Source organism: Plectropomus leopardus, chromosome 14 (assembly GCF_008729295.1).
Source record: "Plectropomus leopardus isolate mb chromosome 14, YSFRI_Pleo_2.0, whole genome shotgun sequence".
NCBI lineage: Eukaryota > Metazoa > Chordata > Actinopteri > Perciformes > Serranidae > Plectropomus > Plectropomus leopardus.
In genome coordinates, this window is record NC_056476.1 from 13,483,744 (window position 1) to 13,505,543 (window position 21,800).

The window sequence follows — 21,800 nt, forward strand, 5'->3', positions numbered from 1 at the left end:
GGGGGGGGGGGTGGGCACTGCTAGCACAACAGCAGGCGCTGTGACGGTGGCTGCAGAGTGATTGGGTGGTTGGTGCATGGTGACAGTGGCACATGCCCTGGTGCATGGGATTAGAGGGACAGTCAGTAATCTGCTGTTTAGGCCGTATGTAGGGCAAGAGTGGCTTAGCCCAGCCACTCTTAGCACGGGTGGAGCGAGAGCGAGAGGAAGTGGACCGGCGTTATATATCTGTACTCAGCTCGCTCGAATCGCCTCTTGTTTTCTCTGTCTATATCTTTCCTCCCACACTACTTATATTTGCATATAGCGTTCTATAAAATACTTTGTGCTATTCTGAAACTTATAAAAACGCAACAACTAATGTGCAAAAAAAGAGAATAATTTGAAACGACAAATGGAGAAAAGTCCAAAAAAAGGTTACTTTACAAGTGACTTTTTGTGAGGGGAAACAATCTGTTCTCAATCTGGAATATACATTTGTAAGAAGTACTGAGTGGAGAAAAAAAAAGAACAAAATATTTCTGAGTGTTAACCCTTGAAACTACTTTTAGACACCTTTTGCAAGTATTTAAACCCTTTAAGCCCTGAGCAAATTGGTGCATTGTTTGTTTTTTTTTAACAAAGATTTTTTTAAAAAAGATTTTTTTAGATTTAGATCATTCTTTTTTAGAAAGCTTGGGGAAAATGTCTACTGGGGGAAAAAGAAAAAAGCTAGGGAAAAAGCTATATTTAAAGCTAAATATCATAATTAAAAAAATAAAATGTTATGGAAATATATGAATTTTTAAAGCACATTTACAGGTCATTCCCCTTTTTCAACATTTTCTTTTTTAATGTTTATTTTATCTATTTATTTTTTATTTGTACTAGTTTTAAGGTAATTTTCTTGTATTTTGTTTTACTATTTTCTTGCTGATTTTTTGGGTCATTTCTCCTTTTGTTGCTCTAGCCCTCTTCTCGTGTTTTTGAAAGAAATCAAGGCAATTTGTATTGGTTAAAAAGGTTCAAAGTCCAGTGTGTAGGATGGAATACAATGTTACAAGTATGTTTTCTTTTGTGTATAATCACCTGAAAACAAGAATTGTCTGGTTTTCTACCTTATAGAACAAGCTGTTTACATGATATCATAGGGAGCAGGTCCTCATTCATGGAATCTGCCATGTTGCATCATTTCTCTACAGTAGCCCAGTATGAACAAACCAAACACTGGCCATTCATAAAAGCCCAGACACACCAATCCAACTTAAAAGCACCAGTGGTGACAAAGCCGACTGCTGGGTTGCCTCTCATTGCCTGTGTCTCAACCAAAAAGTAGCACAGGAACACACCGCAAAGGCTAAAGCCAAATGACAACAAGCACTCTGAACCTGAGTGAGAGCAGATAATAACTTTCTATACCAGCAGGCGGTGGTAGTCTGTATTTGTCTTTCAAAAAAAAAAGGAAACCAGTAGACTGACAGGGCAGATTCGAGATGTTAGTCAGTCAGATAACAACATAACCCAGTGCTGAAAGAACAAATTATATTGGCCATGCTCTAGCCAACAATAACACAAATGATTAGGAACCATTTCTGCGAGTTCAGTGGCTAAAAACATAATCTATGACAGTCTAATTTTATATTTATAATTTTGGAAAAAAATAATGACAAACAATATAAAATAAATACATATGTTTTTGTTTTTTCCTTTGCAGCACATTTTGGGTCATTTATTTATTTATTTATTTTCAGGTAATTTTCTTGTAACCTCTTACAGACTTTTTGTTGATTTTTGGGCCATGTCTTTCTAAGTTGCTTTTTGTGTTCTCCCCATGTTTTTCAAAGAAATCAACCCAATTTGCTCAGTTTTCAAAGGATTGAATTTCCCTAAAATCTGACATATTATTTACCATATGAAGTTTGGTGGAAATGTTATCCCTGGCTCAGTTTTACTTCTGGTTGCCCTTATAAGTTGTTAGCACTGTAATTCCAGGTATTCAGACACCAACATTATCAGCTCTTAAATCTTGTCATCTTTATGATTCCATGATGCCCAATCGGCCAAAGCCAGATGCATCCGCCAGAGGTTCAACACGGTGAATTCCACGTAAAATCTGTCCGTGTGCATGTGGGTGATAACCACTTTATACCCCGCAGTAGTCCCATACAATTCATGTATATCAGAGCATCTATTATTCTTCTTTTGAAAAAGAGCTATTAAACTTAAAATATAGTCCATAACAATCCCTGCAGTGGTATATAAAGCCCTCAGTTTCAGGAGCTCTCCAGATTTACAATCTAAGTGCCCCTTTCACTGCAAACATTGTACAATCAACCAAAATCACTGAACAAATTAAATCTAATTATATGAACCACTGGAATAACAAATTCAAAACTCACAGAAAAACGATATGCTACACGGCTCTAAAGAGAGACTACAAATTGGCAGACTATCTCTTCAGACGCAGTCTGCCCAAGTATAGACTTAGCCACCATCAAATGAGAGGAATACACAATGTGAAATGGCCCAAACAGGAGTGCATACGGTTTGTATTCACTGCACAACAGGGGATGGTTGAGAAAGAGATGCACTTCCTCCTTTACTGTAGAAAGTTGAAAGAATGTAATTACAGCCATCTGTCATCACAGAGCAATAAAGAGGTTTTTTTTTTAAACTTTAACTTATTATGAAATATGTGTTGATTGCCCAAAGTAACGGCTAAAATGATGACACCATTGCCACTTATTAGATATAGATTGGTTCCCTATAAGCCTCTCTTTTACTATGCAATACTGTCTGTGAGCAGAGAGAATTTCTTCAAAAATGAAGGCTCAATTTACAGAAAAGGAAGTGTGTCAACATTTGCACAACCAAAACAAGGAGAGAACAGCACTTTTGTTTTCCTAGTAGCCATCGGTAGCTATCGCCAGTTGCCAAAGAGTATCAGTATAAGCTTTCAGTTACTATCTCCAGTGGAAGATATGGTGAACTGCATAAATCAGTGCCCCAGTGTGGCCACCACTGTAAAAAAAAAACATCTGGACACACCACACAGTGGCATCTAGGTGTGACATTGCAGAACTGAAACTCCTCCCGTGCACCAAGAGTGCAGGAGAAATATGGAGGCTGACATGAAACGAGAAAACACAAATGGGCCTGTCTAGTGCTTGATTTGTCCCTTCTGGGCTACTATACAACACAGTGCATTCCTTGGAAGAGGACAAGTTATGTATGAAGGTATAAACAGCTCATTCTAGGGTAACAATAACACATTGATTCTTATTTTCAGGTGATTATAAGCCTATGAAAACACAAAAATGTTATATACCATTTCTGCCCTTAAATCCTACACACTGGACCTTAAATAAAGCTTATTGAAATGAGATAGAATGAGAGAAAGAGGATGTTAAATTGCAAGGTCACCTGGTATAACACATCATGAATGCATATTTGCCTCCCTGGAGAAAGCAACCAAAGAGACAAACACCCATCTTGGAAAGGTACCACCATGCACTCTCCCCTCAGCCTTTCATGTCATTCAAACAAACCTCCCATCTCCTCTCTCCATTTTCCAATGAGCAAAGTGATTTATGTCAAGTGAAGTCAAGCATGGGCCAGCATATGAATCAAAATTTGTCAAGTTGGCTTTTCCTACTCAGGTCTATGAATTGATACGGCTTAGTTTTGAATATGAATCCCCGGAGAGCGCAGTGTTGCTTTTAACTGACTGTAGCTTCAGCCGAGCAATCAAACCCTTTGTTTTTTCACACCATCCCACAATCCCACCTGCTTCGGCGAGACGATGGAGGGCCCTTTGAAAACAACGAGGCGGCATGATTTATTATTCTAATTAGGCGAAGTGAGACTTTAGCAAAGCCACAATTACACTAAATCGCCAAAACAGTTTTCTGGTTGGCTGGCTCCAGTTCTGTTCAGATGTTAATCAGAGGCAGCTATTGAGTCAAGGTGCAAACTGCTTGTGAGTCACACTATTGCTTAGTAATATCTTCCACAAACACCCAAACAATCAAACAAACAAACGCTAGAGTCCTGTATTGAATTACAAATAAGCATTTTGGCTTATTAAATAAAATTGTGTTTAACGGTCTAAACCAACACAAACATACAGCTTTCCAACCACCTCTCCATCACACAGAGGGCTTAACGTGCCGCGATACCCGGTTCAAATCTACTGCGGTGTTTAATTCCAGGTCATTTCATAATCTCTTTGATACTCACTCACATCTGCACATCTCTTCGCTCTCACTCACTGACAATCAAACAGCTGCAAGCTGGCATACTCACTAAATCCTCCGCTACAACACACAAGCCACACACACAAACATATGCAATCACCCACCACATGCACACATATACACAAGTGCCCATTAGAGAGCACGCACACAATGCTCATATACCCACATGCCTACGTGCACACAAGCATCCAGGCGCAAACACTTATGCATGCAAGTGTACACACACACACACACACTCAAACTGCTACCGCACTCATGCAAAAAAAAAAAAGGTTTTATTCAGCACAGATATTCTTCTGAATTAAAAGTCCTCCATCACGGCATACAGCAGAGACTCTGGAAAAAACTAAATTTATTGATCATTTGTTGAAGGAACACACACATATATTCACAGCACACGCACAGGAAGGAAATAAACACACACTGTGGGCTTTTGGTATGTATGTACGTGGTTCCCACCCATCCCTGTGCTTCTCATCACCTTTTTGTCCCCTCTTCCCCTCTCCCCTTTCCTCTTCCTACATCCCCACACGCCCTCGAAACACCCCAATCATCCTGCATCAACAGGCATGTGAACCCAGTGTTCGGTTCATCTCTTCCTCTCTCTCTTTTTCCCTCACACTCTCTCTCCGCCTGCTCTATTTTCATCTGTGTGCTTCCACTCTCCTAGCTTTCGGGTAATTACCTGGCATTTGCATTGCAAAGTCCCCCGTGCCGCCCTCAGCTCCTCCGCAGGTGATTGAGCTTCATTTCCCCAGCAGATAAGAGAGAGAGAAAGGGGAAGAGAGAGGAAGAGAGAGGGGGAAAATGGGGTATTGCAGCAGGGTGTGATGTTATTCTGGCTTGCAGGATATAGGAACAATGCCCTGGATTCTTTGTTACTGTTAAATTGGCTGGTTCAGAGCATGCACATGAAGTTCCCACATGTAAATAATCACCCTCATTACTACCCCGTTACTGGTCGGGCTCCATCTGTGACAGAATGTAAAGCATTTCTGGCGTTTGATGACTGAGAAACATTCTGGACATCAACATTCAGTGTTGCACAGTTGTCCAGATGATTGATACGACTTGCTTGAAGACTTTGGGCTGCAATTTGCAACTTTCTGCACGTCTAAATCCCAGCAAAGACGACGAAGCATTGGTGGTGGATGAAAATGAACAAACAGATCTTTCTGAATGACTCTTTTAAGTATACGATAAGTAACGGCCAGTCAAACATCAAAGTGGTCATCAATCCCTGACTTTTCCCACTCTCCCACTTGTTGTTATTAATGTAGCGCAGCAACAACACTGAATGAATGAGTGAGTACCAATGAAATCAGACTCGAGTTAAGAACTTCACTGACTGGAATCAGGGTCAAATTTACCTCAGTTGATAGCCCCTATAAAAACAGAGTTCACAATGTACTTTGCTCAACAAAGCAAAGCAGAAGCAGGCTATCCCAGTGGCTTCCTGGGACTTATACCAAGACAATATGTTGACAGTCCACACAGACATGATAAACCATTCAGTCTGGAAAATTGTCTGAGACTTTCTGGTACAGCCCTAAACGGGTCCTGTCTGCAGGTGTGTAGGTGGTTTGTGTAAATACATAATACATGATACATTTGAGTGATCACAAATGACATGTCGATTGTTGGGCCTCTTCTGTTCATCTGTGACTGGACATTTCAAAACGTCCTCCCAAATACCAAAGATAAAAGTTCTAACATATATACATAAGACGGATCATGTTTACTTAAAATTACAGAAAACTAAATGATACGAGAATCAAAGGATTGTAAATGCTAATGTTGATTTCACTTCGGACAAAAGCTACAATTTGTACATTTTTTTTGTTTTACATAATATACAAATTAACTGTTTTGTTATCGTGCAGCTCAAACCTGGAATAACCTTCCAGATAATGTTTGACAAGCCCCGATGCAGACCACTTTTAAGTCAAAGCTAAAGACGTTCTCTTTTACACTGCCTACTTCACCCTGTAATGACAACAAACTTATTTTTAAACTTGATTTTAAATAATTTTAAACAATCTTTATTATCTTTGCGCCTCCTATCTGCACTTTTTTTCAAATTGTAAATCATTTAAAAACCTTGACCTTTTATATCTTTTATCTTTACTCTTTTATTGTAAGTCTCTATCCTCAAATATGTTTACATTTTATTGCTCTGTAGAGCTATTTGAATTACCCTGCCTTACCTTGTGTAATAATGTTTTGGGAAGAAATAAGTGAACACTTTGCAATGATGGTTGTTTCTTAGAGTGGTTTATACTAGTTGGTATGCCTTATATATTTAAAAGTTTGGTAGTATGAGGGTTAGAGTGTGTGTGGATGTCGTTTGCAACACTGTATTGCAAGTTACATATGTGTTTTATGTATTTTAATGTTTGCATGTACGTTGAAATACTGTATTGCATTGGTATCTTGGCCAGGTCTCCCTTGAAAATGAGATTTTGTAATCTTTGTGGAATTTACCAGGTTATGGGATAGTAATAAATGGCAATATTATTTAATCTCTTTCTATAGGAAGCTAAAAGAAACATCATGAACACAATTTGGTTAGTGACAGCTCCTAGCCCACCATACACAGACAGTAGCCATGGGAACATGACCACTTCTTTCCTTAGAGATGCATTTTAAGACTTGTCTTTGCATGCAGAGGTTAAACCATTTTGCAGGCTATTAACAGTTGAGTCTTGAAGCAGGTACTCATCAGGATTAACTTGCATTCCTTGATGTAAAATGCACCACAAAGGGAGACCTACCCATCCATACATTCACACTCCAACCTGATCTACCACAAGCACCTCCCACCAAATGAAAGCTGATAATTGGCGCGAGCTCATTTGCATGCGGAACGGCGTGGATATTTATTTAAATTTAATTTCGTTCCCGCACACGGTGCACTGTAGGCTTTTGTGCCAAAGTCATATTAACCCCTTGATTAGTTAATATGCAGTGCACGACGGTGCCCACGCACGATGAATATTCATATTGGTTGCGTTTTCGCCGCCGTCTCTCCACTCCTCCCCTCCTCTCCCCTCCCCTCCCTCTCTCTGTCCCCTATCCCCGCCGTCAACAGCCAGCGTGGCGCTATGGAGGCATCCCGGAAGAGGCTGTCATTTTTACAGTGTTTCTCCCAAACTCCATCAGAAATCGTTTGCGTTATAATAGTTTCTGTGTCGCTCGCTGCAGCCGCTGACTCAATGGCAGATAAAACTCAGATACCGAGCAGAGACCGCGCTCTGAAAGGAAGAGAGGAGAAAATGGCCGTGGCAGGTAAAGAAATAACACACGGTGACAAGTTGTATCCAAACTGATGGGAGCTAACCTGAGCTGACACCTGATAAACTGTCCATGCGCTCAAAATACGCACGCGAGTTACCTCAGAGGTGTTCACACAAAAGTAATGACAGAAGATGGCTTCATGCTGTTTTATTCAGTTACTGCAATAACAGGCGAACGTCAATATTGAATATTTAACTTCAGTTATTGATGCTTGATTTAACCATTTAAAACCTAAGCAAATTGGCGTGATTTCTTTGAAAACGAAAGTGCAGGGCGACGAGCAGCTTAACTAGAAATGGCCCGATGTGCAGGAAATAAGTTACAAGAAAACTGCCTGAAAATAAATGACAGAAAAAGACCCAAAGAAAGTGCTAAAAAGAATTAAATACACATTTTCTTTTCTTTTTCTTTTTTTGTTCTATGTAACATAATTATGTATATATATATATATATATATATATATATATATATATATATATATATATATATATATATGAGAGAATTACACATATAGTTTCTGGACATTTTTCAATCATTTTTGATATTTAATAATCCTGCCCAACAAATTTTAAGATAATTTCCTTGTCAACATTTCCGGCCAAGTTGCTCATAACTGGGTTTTTTTCCCTGCATTTTTTAAGAAGTCAAACAAATTTTCTCAGTTTTCAGACGTTTCACTTTCAATGAAAGATGTCCAAATGCAGCACAAGTGGACTGATGTCTATCTAGGTGTTAAAATGTTAAGACAGAGGTATTTGAATAAAGTAAAAGTATGCCCATACAATCTTTATACACTATTAGGCTACACTTACTGTAAATACTTTGTGTGTGTAGCCTATACATGCAGCCTAAATTAGTGACTATATGTGTTTTTATATTTTATTTTATTCTTTTTGAAATATTTATTGGTGTAGAATGAAGTGGCCAAAGCTTACATTTCATTGCGCAACCCTGTATTGTTAAAAAAACAAATAAGTAACGCTCAAACCTTGATTGCACCTAATATAGATGACGCACTCAGGCTTACCAGATTCAGTATGACATCATGGGTTTGAGGAAATCTACCCCAGCTTTCTCAGAAAATTGGCTGTTGGTTAGAATTTGACGTAGAGCATGAAATGGCTTATTTTTACCACAAGTTTTAACTTAAAAAAATACCTTTCTGCAAAGAAGACACACAAAAAAGGGGGGAAAACATAATCTTAATAAAAGATAAGATTCAGGGTCAAAACCTTTCTCACATTTGCATCTGTGGCTTCAAGTTGTTTTTTAATAGTGTGATTCCTTGACATGAGAAAATTTAGATTTTTTTTATTAATTGGAATTCATCTGTAGATCTGTATTACGGCTCAAGTTTTAAGCTCACTAAAGCAGGTTAATGTGTAGTATCTCCCTTCGTATCGCTCCATCCATTTGTCCTTAACTTCTAACAAGATGCTCAGCCCCTGCTGAGAAAAAGCATCCCCACAGCCTGATGTTACCACCACCATACTTCACTATGGGGACTGTGTTTGCTGAGGCCTGGCAGGTTTTCACCACACGTAGTACTTGAATTTTGGCCAAAAACCACTATTTTGGCCTCATCTGACCACAAAACCTTATCCTGGGTGTTTGCTGGGTCATTCTCGTGCTTTCTGGCAAGTTCTGCTTTGATTTGGTTTTTCATGGGTAACGGCTTCTCTGTAGCCATCCCCCCATACAGGCCAGTTTTATGCAAAGCTCCTGATATGGCTGACTAGTGCATCTTCACTCCACTCTCAGTCTCTGTACTGTGGAGCTGCCACAAAGAGATTCTTGGTGACTCTTGGTGAGGGATTTTTGTCTAAGCAATGCGGGGGTGGTATCATGTAGCTTTCATTTCCTGATCCAAACATTTGGATATTGTTTTGTAGCCCTCTCTTAATTTGCGTATGTCTGTTATTGTATCTGCAACTTCTTTGAGACGTTCTTTGATCGTCACACCTGCTTTTGCCAGCCACTGTATGCCTGTTATTAAAAAAAAACTTTCAGAAAAAGTTGAATAAGCCCCCAAAAAGTGTAGATTCCTTCAAACTAAACCTATTGCAGGTTCAAAGTGCAGCATGATCTAATATTTGTCAGGTCTTATGACTCTTTATATAGAAAAGTCAGTCTGACTTAGCAACATCCACCAGCACTTATTTGAGTTTGCAGTCAATATCATTCTTTGTGCCACTGTTTAAACATATAAAAACCGGTTATACCAGATTTTGAATTCAATCATGCATATACTTATGCAGAATGTTTTCTTACAATTTACTTCCTTTATGAACAGCGATTTCTCTCTTTGAGTTAGGGCCATGGGAATCTAATCAAGCATCCTTAACCTTTAAAATCAAGAGTCTGAGGTGCATTAACTGCGTTACCTTTTAGCCTGTTTGGTGTCTTGTGATGTGGGCAGTAATGAAATCTTTGAGTCAACAACAAAATCTGAAGTGGCAGCAAAATCTTGTTGGTTTGTAAAGTGGGTTATATATAGTTGGTGGTTAAATCAACCTTAAACATATCTGTAAGTATCAAACTCTGTCGGAGACACGTTGGTGCTCACAGAAATTCTGTATCAGTTTTCAGTTTTAAAAATGTCTGTTTTATTGCAATTTTCTTGGTTTCAGTGATGTGAACATGCATGCTTTCTGTTTATTCCTGTTTATGATCTCATCCACTCTTGCAATGTAGTTCAGAGTCGTTTCTACTTCTATCTTTTCATTCAGCTTTTCATCGTCCGCTTTTGGGACAGGATGGCTGGTAGGAGTGTACGACAAAATTGAAACATGGTGCGATTTGAACCTTGCCGCTGTCTTCACCTACTCAGACTGAGGGGTCTGTAAAGTGCGATGTGGGAGCTGTGTGTGAGTGCATAGAAAGAAGCGGTGCCGCAGCGTCCAGGGGCCCATCTGGGCATTATGCGCATGAAGGCTCCGCCCCGTCGTAAGTTCCTGCTCCGTCTGTCGGAGCAGCTCGGAGACACCGCATGGCAGAAATCTGTTCCTCCCCTTTCACCGTGGGGGGCAGCTTAGGTGGGGACAGGGTTGTTCTTGTGTGTGTGTTTGTGTGTGTGTGTTGGAGTAGCCAGCTTCTGTGTTTGTCGGTGTGGGCCAGTAAGCATGAGTAATTTAGGGATTGCAAGGACTGTCTCCACATATGCCCTGTGCCATCCCATCCTTGTGTGTGTGTGTGTGTGTGTGTTTGTGTGTGAGTGCACACATTTGTCCTCTCTACAATGAAGATCACTTATTTTGAAAGTTGCTTCTTCTCCCTCCAGCCTACTTAAAGAGGCTCCTTGTTCAGACGTCCTGGCGTCCTGTGTTCCCTCCCTTGCTCCACTCTGTATAATGTACTCTGTGACCTTGGCGAGAATGATCCAGTGGCAGATTGCTACATGGTAGGGGCACAGTAGCTATTATTTTGAGTCAGTGCAGGATTGACTGCCAATATTTCTTGCAAACAGGATGGGGGAGGTCAGCTGACCAAAATCAATCTCTGTTACATGCTTCACTATAACTCTTCAAAGCAGGTTCATGGCGAAGATATATTTCTGGCATTATTGCTCTGTTGTTTTCCCATCTCTGCGGTCTCCAGATGCCCTTGATTTTTTTGGCTTTTGCAATAAGCTCAAAGGGGAAGAAAAGCTGGAAGTAAATGGGAAAGCATGCAAATCGAGTACACAAACAGCAGATAAATAAATAAGTAAATAAATGAGAGAGATTTGCTCTTAGGCAGCACTGTGGCTTACTGATTATGACTGTTGCCTCAGTACAAGAACGTCCTGTGTTCTCACCTAACCTGAAATGCGGAGTTTGTATGTTCTCCCCACGTTAACGTAAGTTTCCATACCACCATCAGGTAGGATGCTGTATTCTCCATCTTGTCCAATACACACTGGGATTGACTCTAGCCATTGAAGAGTATAAGCAGTGTAGAAAATTAGATTTGCTCTCCTCAGATTTTGTTTCTGAGTGAGCGTTCTTGACTTTCATGTTGTTCTTTACAGTTGTAGAAATGCTGCAGCGGTGTAGAGAGAGAGCCTGCATTGTAACGCGAAGAAGTGGTGAATTTACAACTCACAGCAAATTAATATGACACAGTCTGTCTTTTGTTTGTGTTATAGCATCAGTAAAAATGTTGCACATTTGCAATCCGTCGTTAGCACCGTTAGCTTGTTAACTGTATTACATGATTGCCTCTGTCACACTGAGAGTCCTGCTCAGCTCCTTTAAGAGTTTAAAACTTAATACGTAAATCAAAACAAATCATCAAATATTAGTATTGAGCAGATACATTTGATTTGACTGGCATAATTCTGAGTCTGGCACAGCCCTATGGTATACATATTCCATTAGTGTTTCCAATGACGGCCCTGCAAAAATGTAAAATCAATACATGACAGCAGTTGTTTTAATCAGAGCAGGCTGCCACAAATAGATGAATGTGTGTGGAACCCTTTACTACCCAGAATTTAACACACCATGAAGTTGTTGCCTATTCTCTATGAGTGGTATAGAATATTAGATTTGCTTTGGTATGTTTGAAGAGGAGAGTTTTTAAGATGCATTTTTTTGTGTACTTTCCCTTAACTAAGTTTCTAAAAACAAGATGCATTTATTCATCCCCTTTTTCTCCTTGTGACATCGGTGTTTGAGTAAAATATATTCATGCAGGCCCCAACAGGATGTGCCTCCATCTTGCTGGAAGCGGATAATGGAGCCACTGCTATAGTAGGTAGTCTTCTCCATAGCAACTGTTTCCGTTGCTAGGTTACAGTATGTATGGAATGCATGGATTGCTTCAAAGTTGTACTCCTCTGAGTCGAGACAGTTTCCCCACCCTGAACACAGCCAGCTTTAAATGTTGACTGGAGTTGGGTTGATTGTTTTAAGGCCACAGCAGCATCGTCTCTTTCACTTACCTCTCACTGTTTTTAAAAAACCCACCACCTCCCATCAGCCTCGCCTCTTTCCTCCCCTCCCCTCCTTTGCCCCACTCTTCCTCGCCCCTACCCATCCTCCCATACAGCAGAGGGTAGTTGGCACCAGTATAAAGCTTCAGCCTCCTCCGACGACTCGTGCCTGACTCTCTGCCAACCTGTGTGAAGCTAGAAAGAGGAATAGCGAGAGGGAGGGAAGAGGGAGAGGGAAAGAGAGAGAATGGATTTTTTGGAAGGAAATAAACAGAGCAGCCTGGAAATCGACCTTTCCGTCACCAGTTTTGGCACCCAGGGATAGTACCTCTCCCGTGTCTCTGCATGAGGGGGCAGCAGCGCTTGGACTTCAGTTTTCCGGGTGAGAAACACAGGACCCACGGGTAGAATTGAAGGGTAACAAAGACTAAATACCATCCGAAACAAGTCAAACTGGACGTTATTATCCGCTAATCAACAGATACATTGTTGTGCCCTTGACTGATGCTAACTAGGCAGGGTGGCGGGGTCCGATGTTTTGGTTCTGGTCCAGCCGCCTACAACCACCAAAGCAACAAAAGGTGACCAAAGTATTCCGCTTCAGTCCTGCTGTACTGTATAGCCTGCACTGCGCTTTCCAGATATCCTCGAAAAAACAAAGGCGCACTAAAGAAATTACGCCCATATCTCATTCAAGTTGGGAAAAAAGAATCCTTTTCATGAATCCTTCCCCCATATTCAGCCTGTTTTCTTCTTTTGTAAACTCACTCAGTCACCCTCCCAGCTTGTTTTTTGTCGTCCTCTGTTCTTTCTTTTGCTGGCGTAGTGAGGCAGCGTAGTGAGGGTATTCAGCCAGTTCTTTCTCTGTGTAAGGTGGGGTAATTCTGGCAGAATGGGGTGTGGGCGCTGGGCTGGCAGGGGGGAATGCTGGGCTAGGCACAGTGAAAGGAGCCAGCCTGGCACCACCTGGACCTCTGCCAGCTGCTCCATTGGAGAAATACCCACAGCAGAGTTCGGTGTGCGAGCGATTGTGCGCCTGATTGCGTGCTTGTGTGTGTGCGCAAGAGGTTGCGCACGTGAAGGAGGAGAGTGAGGGATGCTGGGAAGGGCGGTGTGAGGAAGAGAGTGTGAAGTGAAGATTGAGAGGTCGAGGGTGAGGTGAGGGGAGCTGGCTTCTCTGGACAGTGCTGTGTCCGCATGTTCTTGGCTGTCTTCATTTTTACCTCTCTTTTTTTGTTTGTTTATTTGTTTGCTTGTTTGTTTTCTCTGTGTTCTCTCTTGGATGGAGTGCTTGGTCTTTTTATATAGCGCCCAAAGGCATGGTGGTCTGAAAGCCAAAAGAATCCTTCACTGCCTCTCTGCTACCCTCATCTGTTGCTTCTCACTGGCTATTTACTCCTTTTATTGTTTTGGCAGGCTGATCTCGCCTCCTCCCACTCCTCCTCCTCTATCGCACACTTGTCTCTCTCTCACTCTCACATTTTCTCTCTCCGTCATTTGGCAACTTCAGTACTTTTTTATCTCCGCGGCCAGAAAATACAGGACAAGAGGGCGAGAGTGAGCAGAGGATGGAGACTAACAGATTCGCAGAAGAAGGATGAATATTTCTTCTGTCCTCCCACCACCTTAAGTCACCCCTGTGGACTGAGAATATTTAGCCCGTAGAGTCACTGACACAGATCTACTTTGATTGCAGCTGACTGTGCCCGTGAACATGACCTGGCAGCGCCAAACAACCTGCTGCTAAAAGACAGAACTGTCGCACAACGGGAGGGCAGGAAGGGACAGCCTGAAGGCAGCCCGGGCCTCTGTGACATTTTCGGAGTCCTTTATGCTTCTGCAGTCCGTTAGTGCACAAAAAACCAAACAGTTTTGTCTAATATCAAAAAGTGCCCTTAAGGTGGCACACCAACACAGGTGTTATCAGCTCAAGTGCTGTAGTGCTTCATGTACTCTTCAAAACACTTGTTAATCTTTAAAGGGTAACTTCAGCATTTACCAAGATGGACCTTATTTTCTCCTCTTTTTGCATCCAAGTCACTCATGGAAACAGCCGTTTTTGAAAGTGGTCCTATATAGAGCAAGAAGGCTGCATCCGGCAGCTGCAAAACAGGCTGTAATGTAACAACTTTGGGCAGTTGAGCACTATCAATCTGCGTCCACTAAAAGTGCTTGTTTTTGCCATTGACAGGCTCATGTTTTTCTAAGTGTTTGACAGCTTCATGGAGTTAATCCCTACAGACTTCAACCTCTTTTTTAAAAGAGTGAGATCGAATTTTGTTTAACAAGAAGCAGCCTCAGTATAGCTATTATTAAACCCACCAGATTCCATTTAAAAAAACAGCAAGTTCATCATCATGAAACACAACATTTTAAGAAGACAGTCTAAGTCGCTTATGGGAATAACAATTTTTTTCTATATTTGTCCAGTATTGACCAAAACGTAACCACTTAGGGTATTTGTACACTGTCAATTTATGTACAGGACAGTGATAGTGTGCAAAGGGGAGAGAGGGGAGGACATGCAGCAAGGGGCCGAGGTTGGAATCAAACCTGCGGCCACTGCGGCACATGCTGGTTATATCAAGTGAGCCACTGGTTGCCCCTCATATTGTCATTCTGTGTGTCTGACAACATTATGGAAAGGATCCCCACAGAGAATTAAGTGCAAGATTGATTTTGTTTAACAAGGAGCAGCTAAATTGCTATCCTCAAATGCACCAGATTTCATTTAAAAATGCTACATTCAAAGTTAAAAGAAGCAAAATAAAACTCATTAAAATCATCTCTGTTCACCTATCCATTGTTCCAACAATCACCAGCTCTGGTTTGGTTGATATAAACCCTTAATTTAACCAAATAGATTTGAAAATATGCAAGCTATACACACCAAAATTGCTGTTTATTTAAATGGAGTCTGGTGTGTTTGCCAGTGGCTATTTTGGGTCTGTTTATTGTCAAACAAAAATGGATCTCACTCACTAACAAAGAGGTCTATCTCTGTTGGGATCCTTTCCATAATGGTGTCAGACACTGAGAGAAATGATCTAGGCCTATCGGTGGCAAAAAAAAAAAAGAAAGTTTTTGTGGATGTACATTGATGATGCTCAATTGTGGTTACACTGCAGCCTGTTTTGCCACTGCCGTCTGCAGAGGTCTCACTAAATACTGGGCCAATTTCATTCTTCCCATGATTGACTTAGGATCCAGGATCCAGGTTAGAAAATACCAAAGTTACCCTTTAAGAGCCAACCACTGTTTCTTTCAATGTGTATATACAATCTGTCTTTACAGGAATAAACTGCAGGTAACTGGGATCTGACCTGTTGTTACAGTTGGAGACCACCCCCGGTCTATCTATAAAATGAACTATTGAAGCTCTATCAGATTAGAGATTGCTTGTATTCAGGTCAATGTCACACATCGCATCTCTTGAGCGGCCAGAGAGCAACCACACATTGAACTTAGAGCAAGCGTCCATTATTGGTATGTGCATAAGCTCTTAGTGTACCCTGTGGCCTGTTTATCTGTAGACTAATATTAGTGGTTGCAGTACAAACCAGCCTTGCTTAGTGGAGATTTGCACGCTAAGTCACCTCAGTCTTCTTAAACCCTAATCCTCCTCACACATCTGTGGGCTACACACACACACACACACACACACACACACACACACACACACACACACTTCCTTTTTAGCGCTCTAATTCCATGCAGCACAGTTGGCAGTAGAGTGCCACCCCCCTGCCACCTCTCAGCACTCCAGTTTGTTTTACTTATCGGGTATTTTTAACATAGTGAAGATTAGGAAGGCATCGGGTCTACTTGCGAGGCCCTCCCCTGCTCGTGAGGTTACGCAGGCGCGTGCCCCTGATGTGTCATCCTTGGTTCGCTTTGTGGATACCCAATGGTGCCAAGCCACTTAATACACCCCATTTGAAGACATATAGTCGAGTCAGAGAGAGATCAGGAAATAACTGCGTGATAGTGTTTAATTGTGGGTATTGAGGAGAGGACAGCGGGGATAGAATGGCGGTCAAAGCCGTGTAATCTCTTAAATGTCTTCCAGCACAGAAGCCTCCGGCTCTGATCCGCTGGCCTGGGTCAGCCTGTAACGAAGTGCAGACCTCGGAGGCCTGATCGGGGCCGCTAATGGGCCTCTTTACACACACACACACACACACACACACACACACACACACACTCTCACACTCTGTAATTTGTACTGTTGAAACACAGTGTTATGATTTGATTTCACATTTGTGCACTGTTTCTCTTTACAGTCAAGCATGCAGTTAATGGGAATCCCACTGTGGAGCCTTTTCCAGAAGGCATGGAGACCATCATGTTTGGTGAGACTGCACAATCACACATTTTTGTAGTCAGAACGAACCCAATATGGAATCCTCTGTTACCAGTTTGTGGTTATTGACACATTTTTTTGATAAAATGTTTAGATAATATGCCAGCACAGACACACTAATACTGTGTGTGTGCTGCACGCTGTCTTGACATCCAGGTTTGGGCTGCTTCTGGGGAGCTGAGAAACTTTTCTGGAAGCTTCCAGGAGTCTTCTCTACGCAGGTGGGCTACGCTGGTGGCTTCACACCCAACCCGTATTATGAGGAGGTCTGCTCAGGTAAGGTGCACATTTTTTTAGGGTTCCCATGGTCATTTAAAACCTGGAAAAATCATGGAATAGTACATTCACATTTTCCTGACCTGGAAGAGTCATGGAAGTAGTAAAAAACATTAGCCGCTTTTACACAAAGATGGTGCCACAATGAAGTTCCCCCTTTAAACCGCCCCTGCAGAACACAGAACCAAAGGACGGCGGCATCATTCCACTCCAGTGTGTGATTATACAGCTTCAGCCTCGAGCATGACATGTAATATATGCGCTGGCAACGCTTTCTAAACAGTAACAAAAAACAAAACATCTCAATCACAATCATTTACCTTATCTGTTATACGGTAGCTGATCTCGTCCTCTGCTCGCAGGGTAAGGAACTCTTGAATCTCATTCTTTTTACAATTTGCGAACATTAATGTCCTCTGTTCTGATTCTTTGAATTAGCCGCTATGCCAACAGCTGTTTTTTAAATCTCCCATGGTGGGTCGCACACATAAACACGTCGTAACATTACACCCGTACTGCCAATGTTCACGTCTCCCCGGCTTTACGTTTTACACAGACCTCGTTTTGGTGCTGTTACCAGGCGAGAAAGCTCTGTCCCTCCTGTCCGCAGTTGGACGTTATATACAGGATGGCAAGGCTGCATAACGAGATGATATTCCTGCCTTGAACAGGCAGTGTAAATACAGCTATTGAAAATTTTGGAAACAATTGTTTACAATGAAATTATTACATTAATCTGTATAACTTTCAACATAATGTAACATAACAGCAAATTAATGTGTCGATGCGAGATGCTTTATTTCCCATGTTTCTTCATTTCCTCCCCGCGTCTGATCTCTCTCCTCATGTCTGCCAGCGAGCTGGAATAATGCTTAAACAGAGTTTGAATCTGATTCGTTTGAAAAACAGTGGGCAATTGTGACTTACAAGAATTTTTTTTATTATGGCTCCTTGAAAAGTCATGGAAAAGTTTGAAATTTTCTCCATGAAAATGTGTGGGAACCCTGATTTTCACGAATGCATGCCCTCTACACTTTGATTTGTGTTACCTGATCGTGTTCCCTCCTGGGGAGGAGGTGGAGTGGCCTGGCAGGACATTTCTCTGTGAAATCAGTCAGGGTTCAAGAGACCAAAAAATGCAAAGGGAAAAAGAAAAAGATAGAGTCGGAAAGGGTGTTTTTAAGTACAGCGCTCTCATCCTCTCGCCGCCTTCCCTTCATCTGCAGTCAACTACTCAGAATGCACTGCTCCAGATGGGCTGCACCCCCCGTCCCCACCCCCCCATGACCTACTTGTAAGGATTGGGCTCTGTACTGTGCTGTACTGCGGCGTTTTTGCCAACAGAGGTTACTGTGTATGAAACGCCATAAATGAGCTTCTTTTTCTGCGACTGCGATTTGGCAAATACGATGTCTGAGATTCAAGCTTGAATTCTGTGTATTTGCTGTCAAAGTCCACGATAATATTTGGCTACGTGTCCTTCCGTTTTTCTCATTGTGAGATTCAAAGAGATTCATGTAGGGCGCTGATATATAATTCAAATGAAGATGTCTAGCTCTGTCTTACTCCGTGCGCCTCTCGTGTGTTTTGGGAGTCGTGAGCTGTTAGTTTGGGGCTCCTCCATTTCGAGGGCGCATCATTACAGGCAGGCATGGAGTCTAGGTGCAGGCACAGCATGGGGGACATGGAGAGGAGGGGAAAGACGCTTTGGGCTCGGCTGGCAGACTTTCTGAGCAGAGCCCTTCAAGGGATTGCATGTTTCCTATCTGTCTGCCGCTCCCAGTCTCCCTTTCTGTCAGCTTCCCAGCAACAAGATGGTCAGCTATGGAGGATGAGATGGAGACAGATGACAGAAAAAGAGACTGAGAGCTGCAGCAAGTGAGCAAACGGGTAAAATAAACTTTTTTTAAGAGGAAAGAAAAATTGAGGGGGAAAAAGTGCGTGTGAGAGAGAATAGTTGCCTGTCCATCGGCTGAGAGAGTGCAGGCGTCGCTCCAGTGGCCATGACGGAGCAGAACACTGCGACGGCATGAGACCGAGGAGCTGTCAACACAGCCAGGGCAGGACAGACAGCTGGACGGATAGACGGACGGACAGAAAGAAGGGGCTGATGGAACTGTCAGCAGAGCCAGGGAAGGATGGAAGGACAGACAGGCAGATAGCTAGGTGGATGGTCTGACAGACAGATATGGGAGAGGTTGAGGCGCAGTCAAATTTGTCTCGGGAGGACAGGCAATACAGACAGCTGAGAGATGGATACAAGGAGATGTGATTACCAATCAGCATATTCTATTTTGACTAATTTGCTAGACAGTGTTACTTTGTAGTGCGTTTGCAAAACAGAATAAAGTAATCTTTTGTGCTTTAGCTCGACAGTGTTGCATGGGGTTGAATCCAACAATCCTAATGCCCATTTGACAAAATAGGTTGCCAAAGTTGTCTCGCAAACTAAGTAAGTTTTCTTTATAAAGCACACATTAAAAGACAAAATATAAAAGTATTCACACCCTTGTTGCATTACAACCTGTAATTTCAGTCTACACGACGCTCGGGATGGGTGGGGGGGGCGCCTTTTGGCCGCGTGTGCGCTATAAGAGGTAAGCAGAGGGTCGTCTAGTTACTACCGACGCTTGTTTTTACGCCGGACGCCTTCATTGATTTTATTCAACTTTGACATTCAGAGACAATGCGGTATCGGGGCATGAAATGCGTCATCGCATGGTCTATACTAAACTCACCTGGGGGATGACCGTTTAGCGGCTTGGTAGCGGCTGGGGGGGTATCGGAGTTTTAGTGCGTGATAGTTTCCGGTTGTGCCTAAGGTGGGGTCTGTGGGGGCGGAGTGGTGTGTGGTTTTATGTGTTGTGGTGGCGGCCGGCTCGTTTGTTTTTTATTCATCCTCTGTGTATGTTTTTTTGTGACGCTCCCTAGTTGGTTCGTCTCCTGTTGCTTTTTTTTCGGCTGCATCTACTGTGATGATTTTTTTTTTTTTTTATGTTTTGTTTTTATTTTTTTCGTTGCTTAAGTCAGTGAGTTTTTTGGGCCTGTATCAGTCCGGTCTGCCCTGCCCGAGTTGACGCCGCTGACCCGTAGCGGGACCCCCGCTTTGGATCGCACTATTGTTAGTTTTTCTATTCATTCACCTTCTGTGTTTGGCTCCCTCCTTATTCCCTACTCACTCATTTCCCTTTACCTTCCGCTCCTTTTTCTCTGCGAATATACGTTATGTGTGCATACGCGCAGTGAGGGTTGCATGAAAGAGGGGGTGGGGAGTGACAAACAAACAAACTGTAAAGTGGTGCTTGCATATGTATTCACCTCATAGACTGTATATAAAGACGGACGCGTCCCTATTTACCTCCCATATGCCTAAGTGAAGCTAGAATATCTTGAGTAGCCGCTTCCATCTTGCGCTGCTGACGTCATTCAGAGTCTGCGCAGTGGTGCGAGCAGCCCCACTGAATGTGAGCACATGGATTGGCTGTCACAGCTGTCAATTGTGTGGAATTTAATAACTCATTAAAACTGAACTTAGAAAAACAATCACTTGAACAAACATCAGGGTGATGAGAAATACCTTCAGTGGCAGAAACCATCTTTGGGAAACATTTATTTGGTGTGTACTTTGAGTTTTTAGTTTGGCCTATGTCCCATGCTACAGTTTCTAGGTTAAACAGTGTTTTCCTCAACATGGTACGAAATGGTGTGTAACAGGCTTTGGGGTATGTTTTCTCCCATGTGGTAGCTTTGTCAGAGGTGTACCCAATCAGCAGTGACATTAATATAAACCAAATTCAGGGAAAGCTTTACTTGCTGTTCATAGATTTTTTTGTTTTTACTTCGCACTTGCTTTGGCAGTGTAGATATAACTTTTCCCACGCCAATAGAGCCCCTTCGAATTAAATCGAATAAACCTCACAGTATGTAACAGTAGGGAGCCTGAGTAACACAACAGGGTGTTCAACACACCATTGTGTCTGCTTAAATCAATGTTTTGCTAAGTTTTGTCAGGGCTGAACAGCCCTGGTGTTACCATTTACCTTCAGAAGTCACGTATTAGTTGAATAAAGTTCCCCTGTGAGCAACCTCAGTGTAACATGATCTCAGAATATATAGACCTGTTCTGAAAAGCCACAGAATCTTCCTCACCAACAAGCAAACGGCACCATGAGGACCAAAGAGCTCTCCAAACAGGACAAGTTTTGGAGAGGTACAGATCAGGATTGGGTTATAAAAAACATCTGAAACTTTGAACATCCCACAGAGAACCATTAAATCCATTATTACAAAATGGACATTAATCAGACAGACACCAAAGACACCAGCGAAGACTGGAGTATCTGTCCATAGGACCACTTTGAGCCACACACTCGCCCAGTCCTCACCTGATTTTTTTTACAATCTTTTTTTTTTTTTACCTACAAAAGGCGCTGGTCTATCCATGAATTAATAAAGGAATTTTAACCATAGTTGTTGCACCTCAGATGTATTTTTGGACAGCTGGCTCATACCTTGGACTTTCACACTGCATAATTTGGATAGTCATAGCTTTTTATTCTTGTGACTACTTGCCCTTTCTTTGAAGAGTATCAATTTTCTTTTCTTTTCACTAGCATCTGGTGTCTTGAGCCATTGCCGCACCCCTATATTTTTTTCTTCATAAACATTGATTATTTTAAATGTTTGAACACACGGCCAGTGCTGCCATTTTTCT

At 42.0% G+C, this 21,800-nt stretch overlaps 1 protein-coding gene across 1 annotated transcript in view; it reads left to right on the forward strand.

The window, feature by feature from the left end:
* Positions 1 to 7,197: 7,197 nt before the first annotated feature.
* Positions 7,198 to 21,800, forward strand: part of si:ch1073-358c10.1 (peptide methionine sulfoxide reductase MsrA 1) — a 44,800-nt gene continuing 30,197 nt past the window's right edge. Inside the window, 4 exon segments of the mRNA XM_042501446.1 lie at positions 7,198 to 7,262; positions 7,264 to 7,523; positions 16,731 to 16,799; positions 16,967 to 17,086. Coding sequence (XP_042357380.1) covers positions 7,198 to 7,262; positions 7,264 to 7,523; positions 16,731 to 16,799; positions 16,967 to 17,086 — 514 coding nt within the window.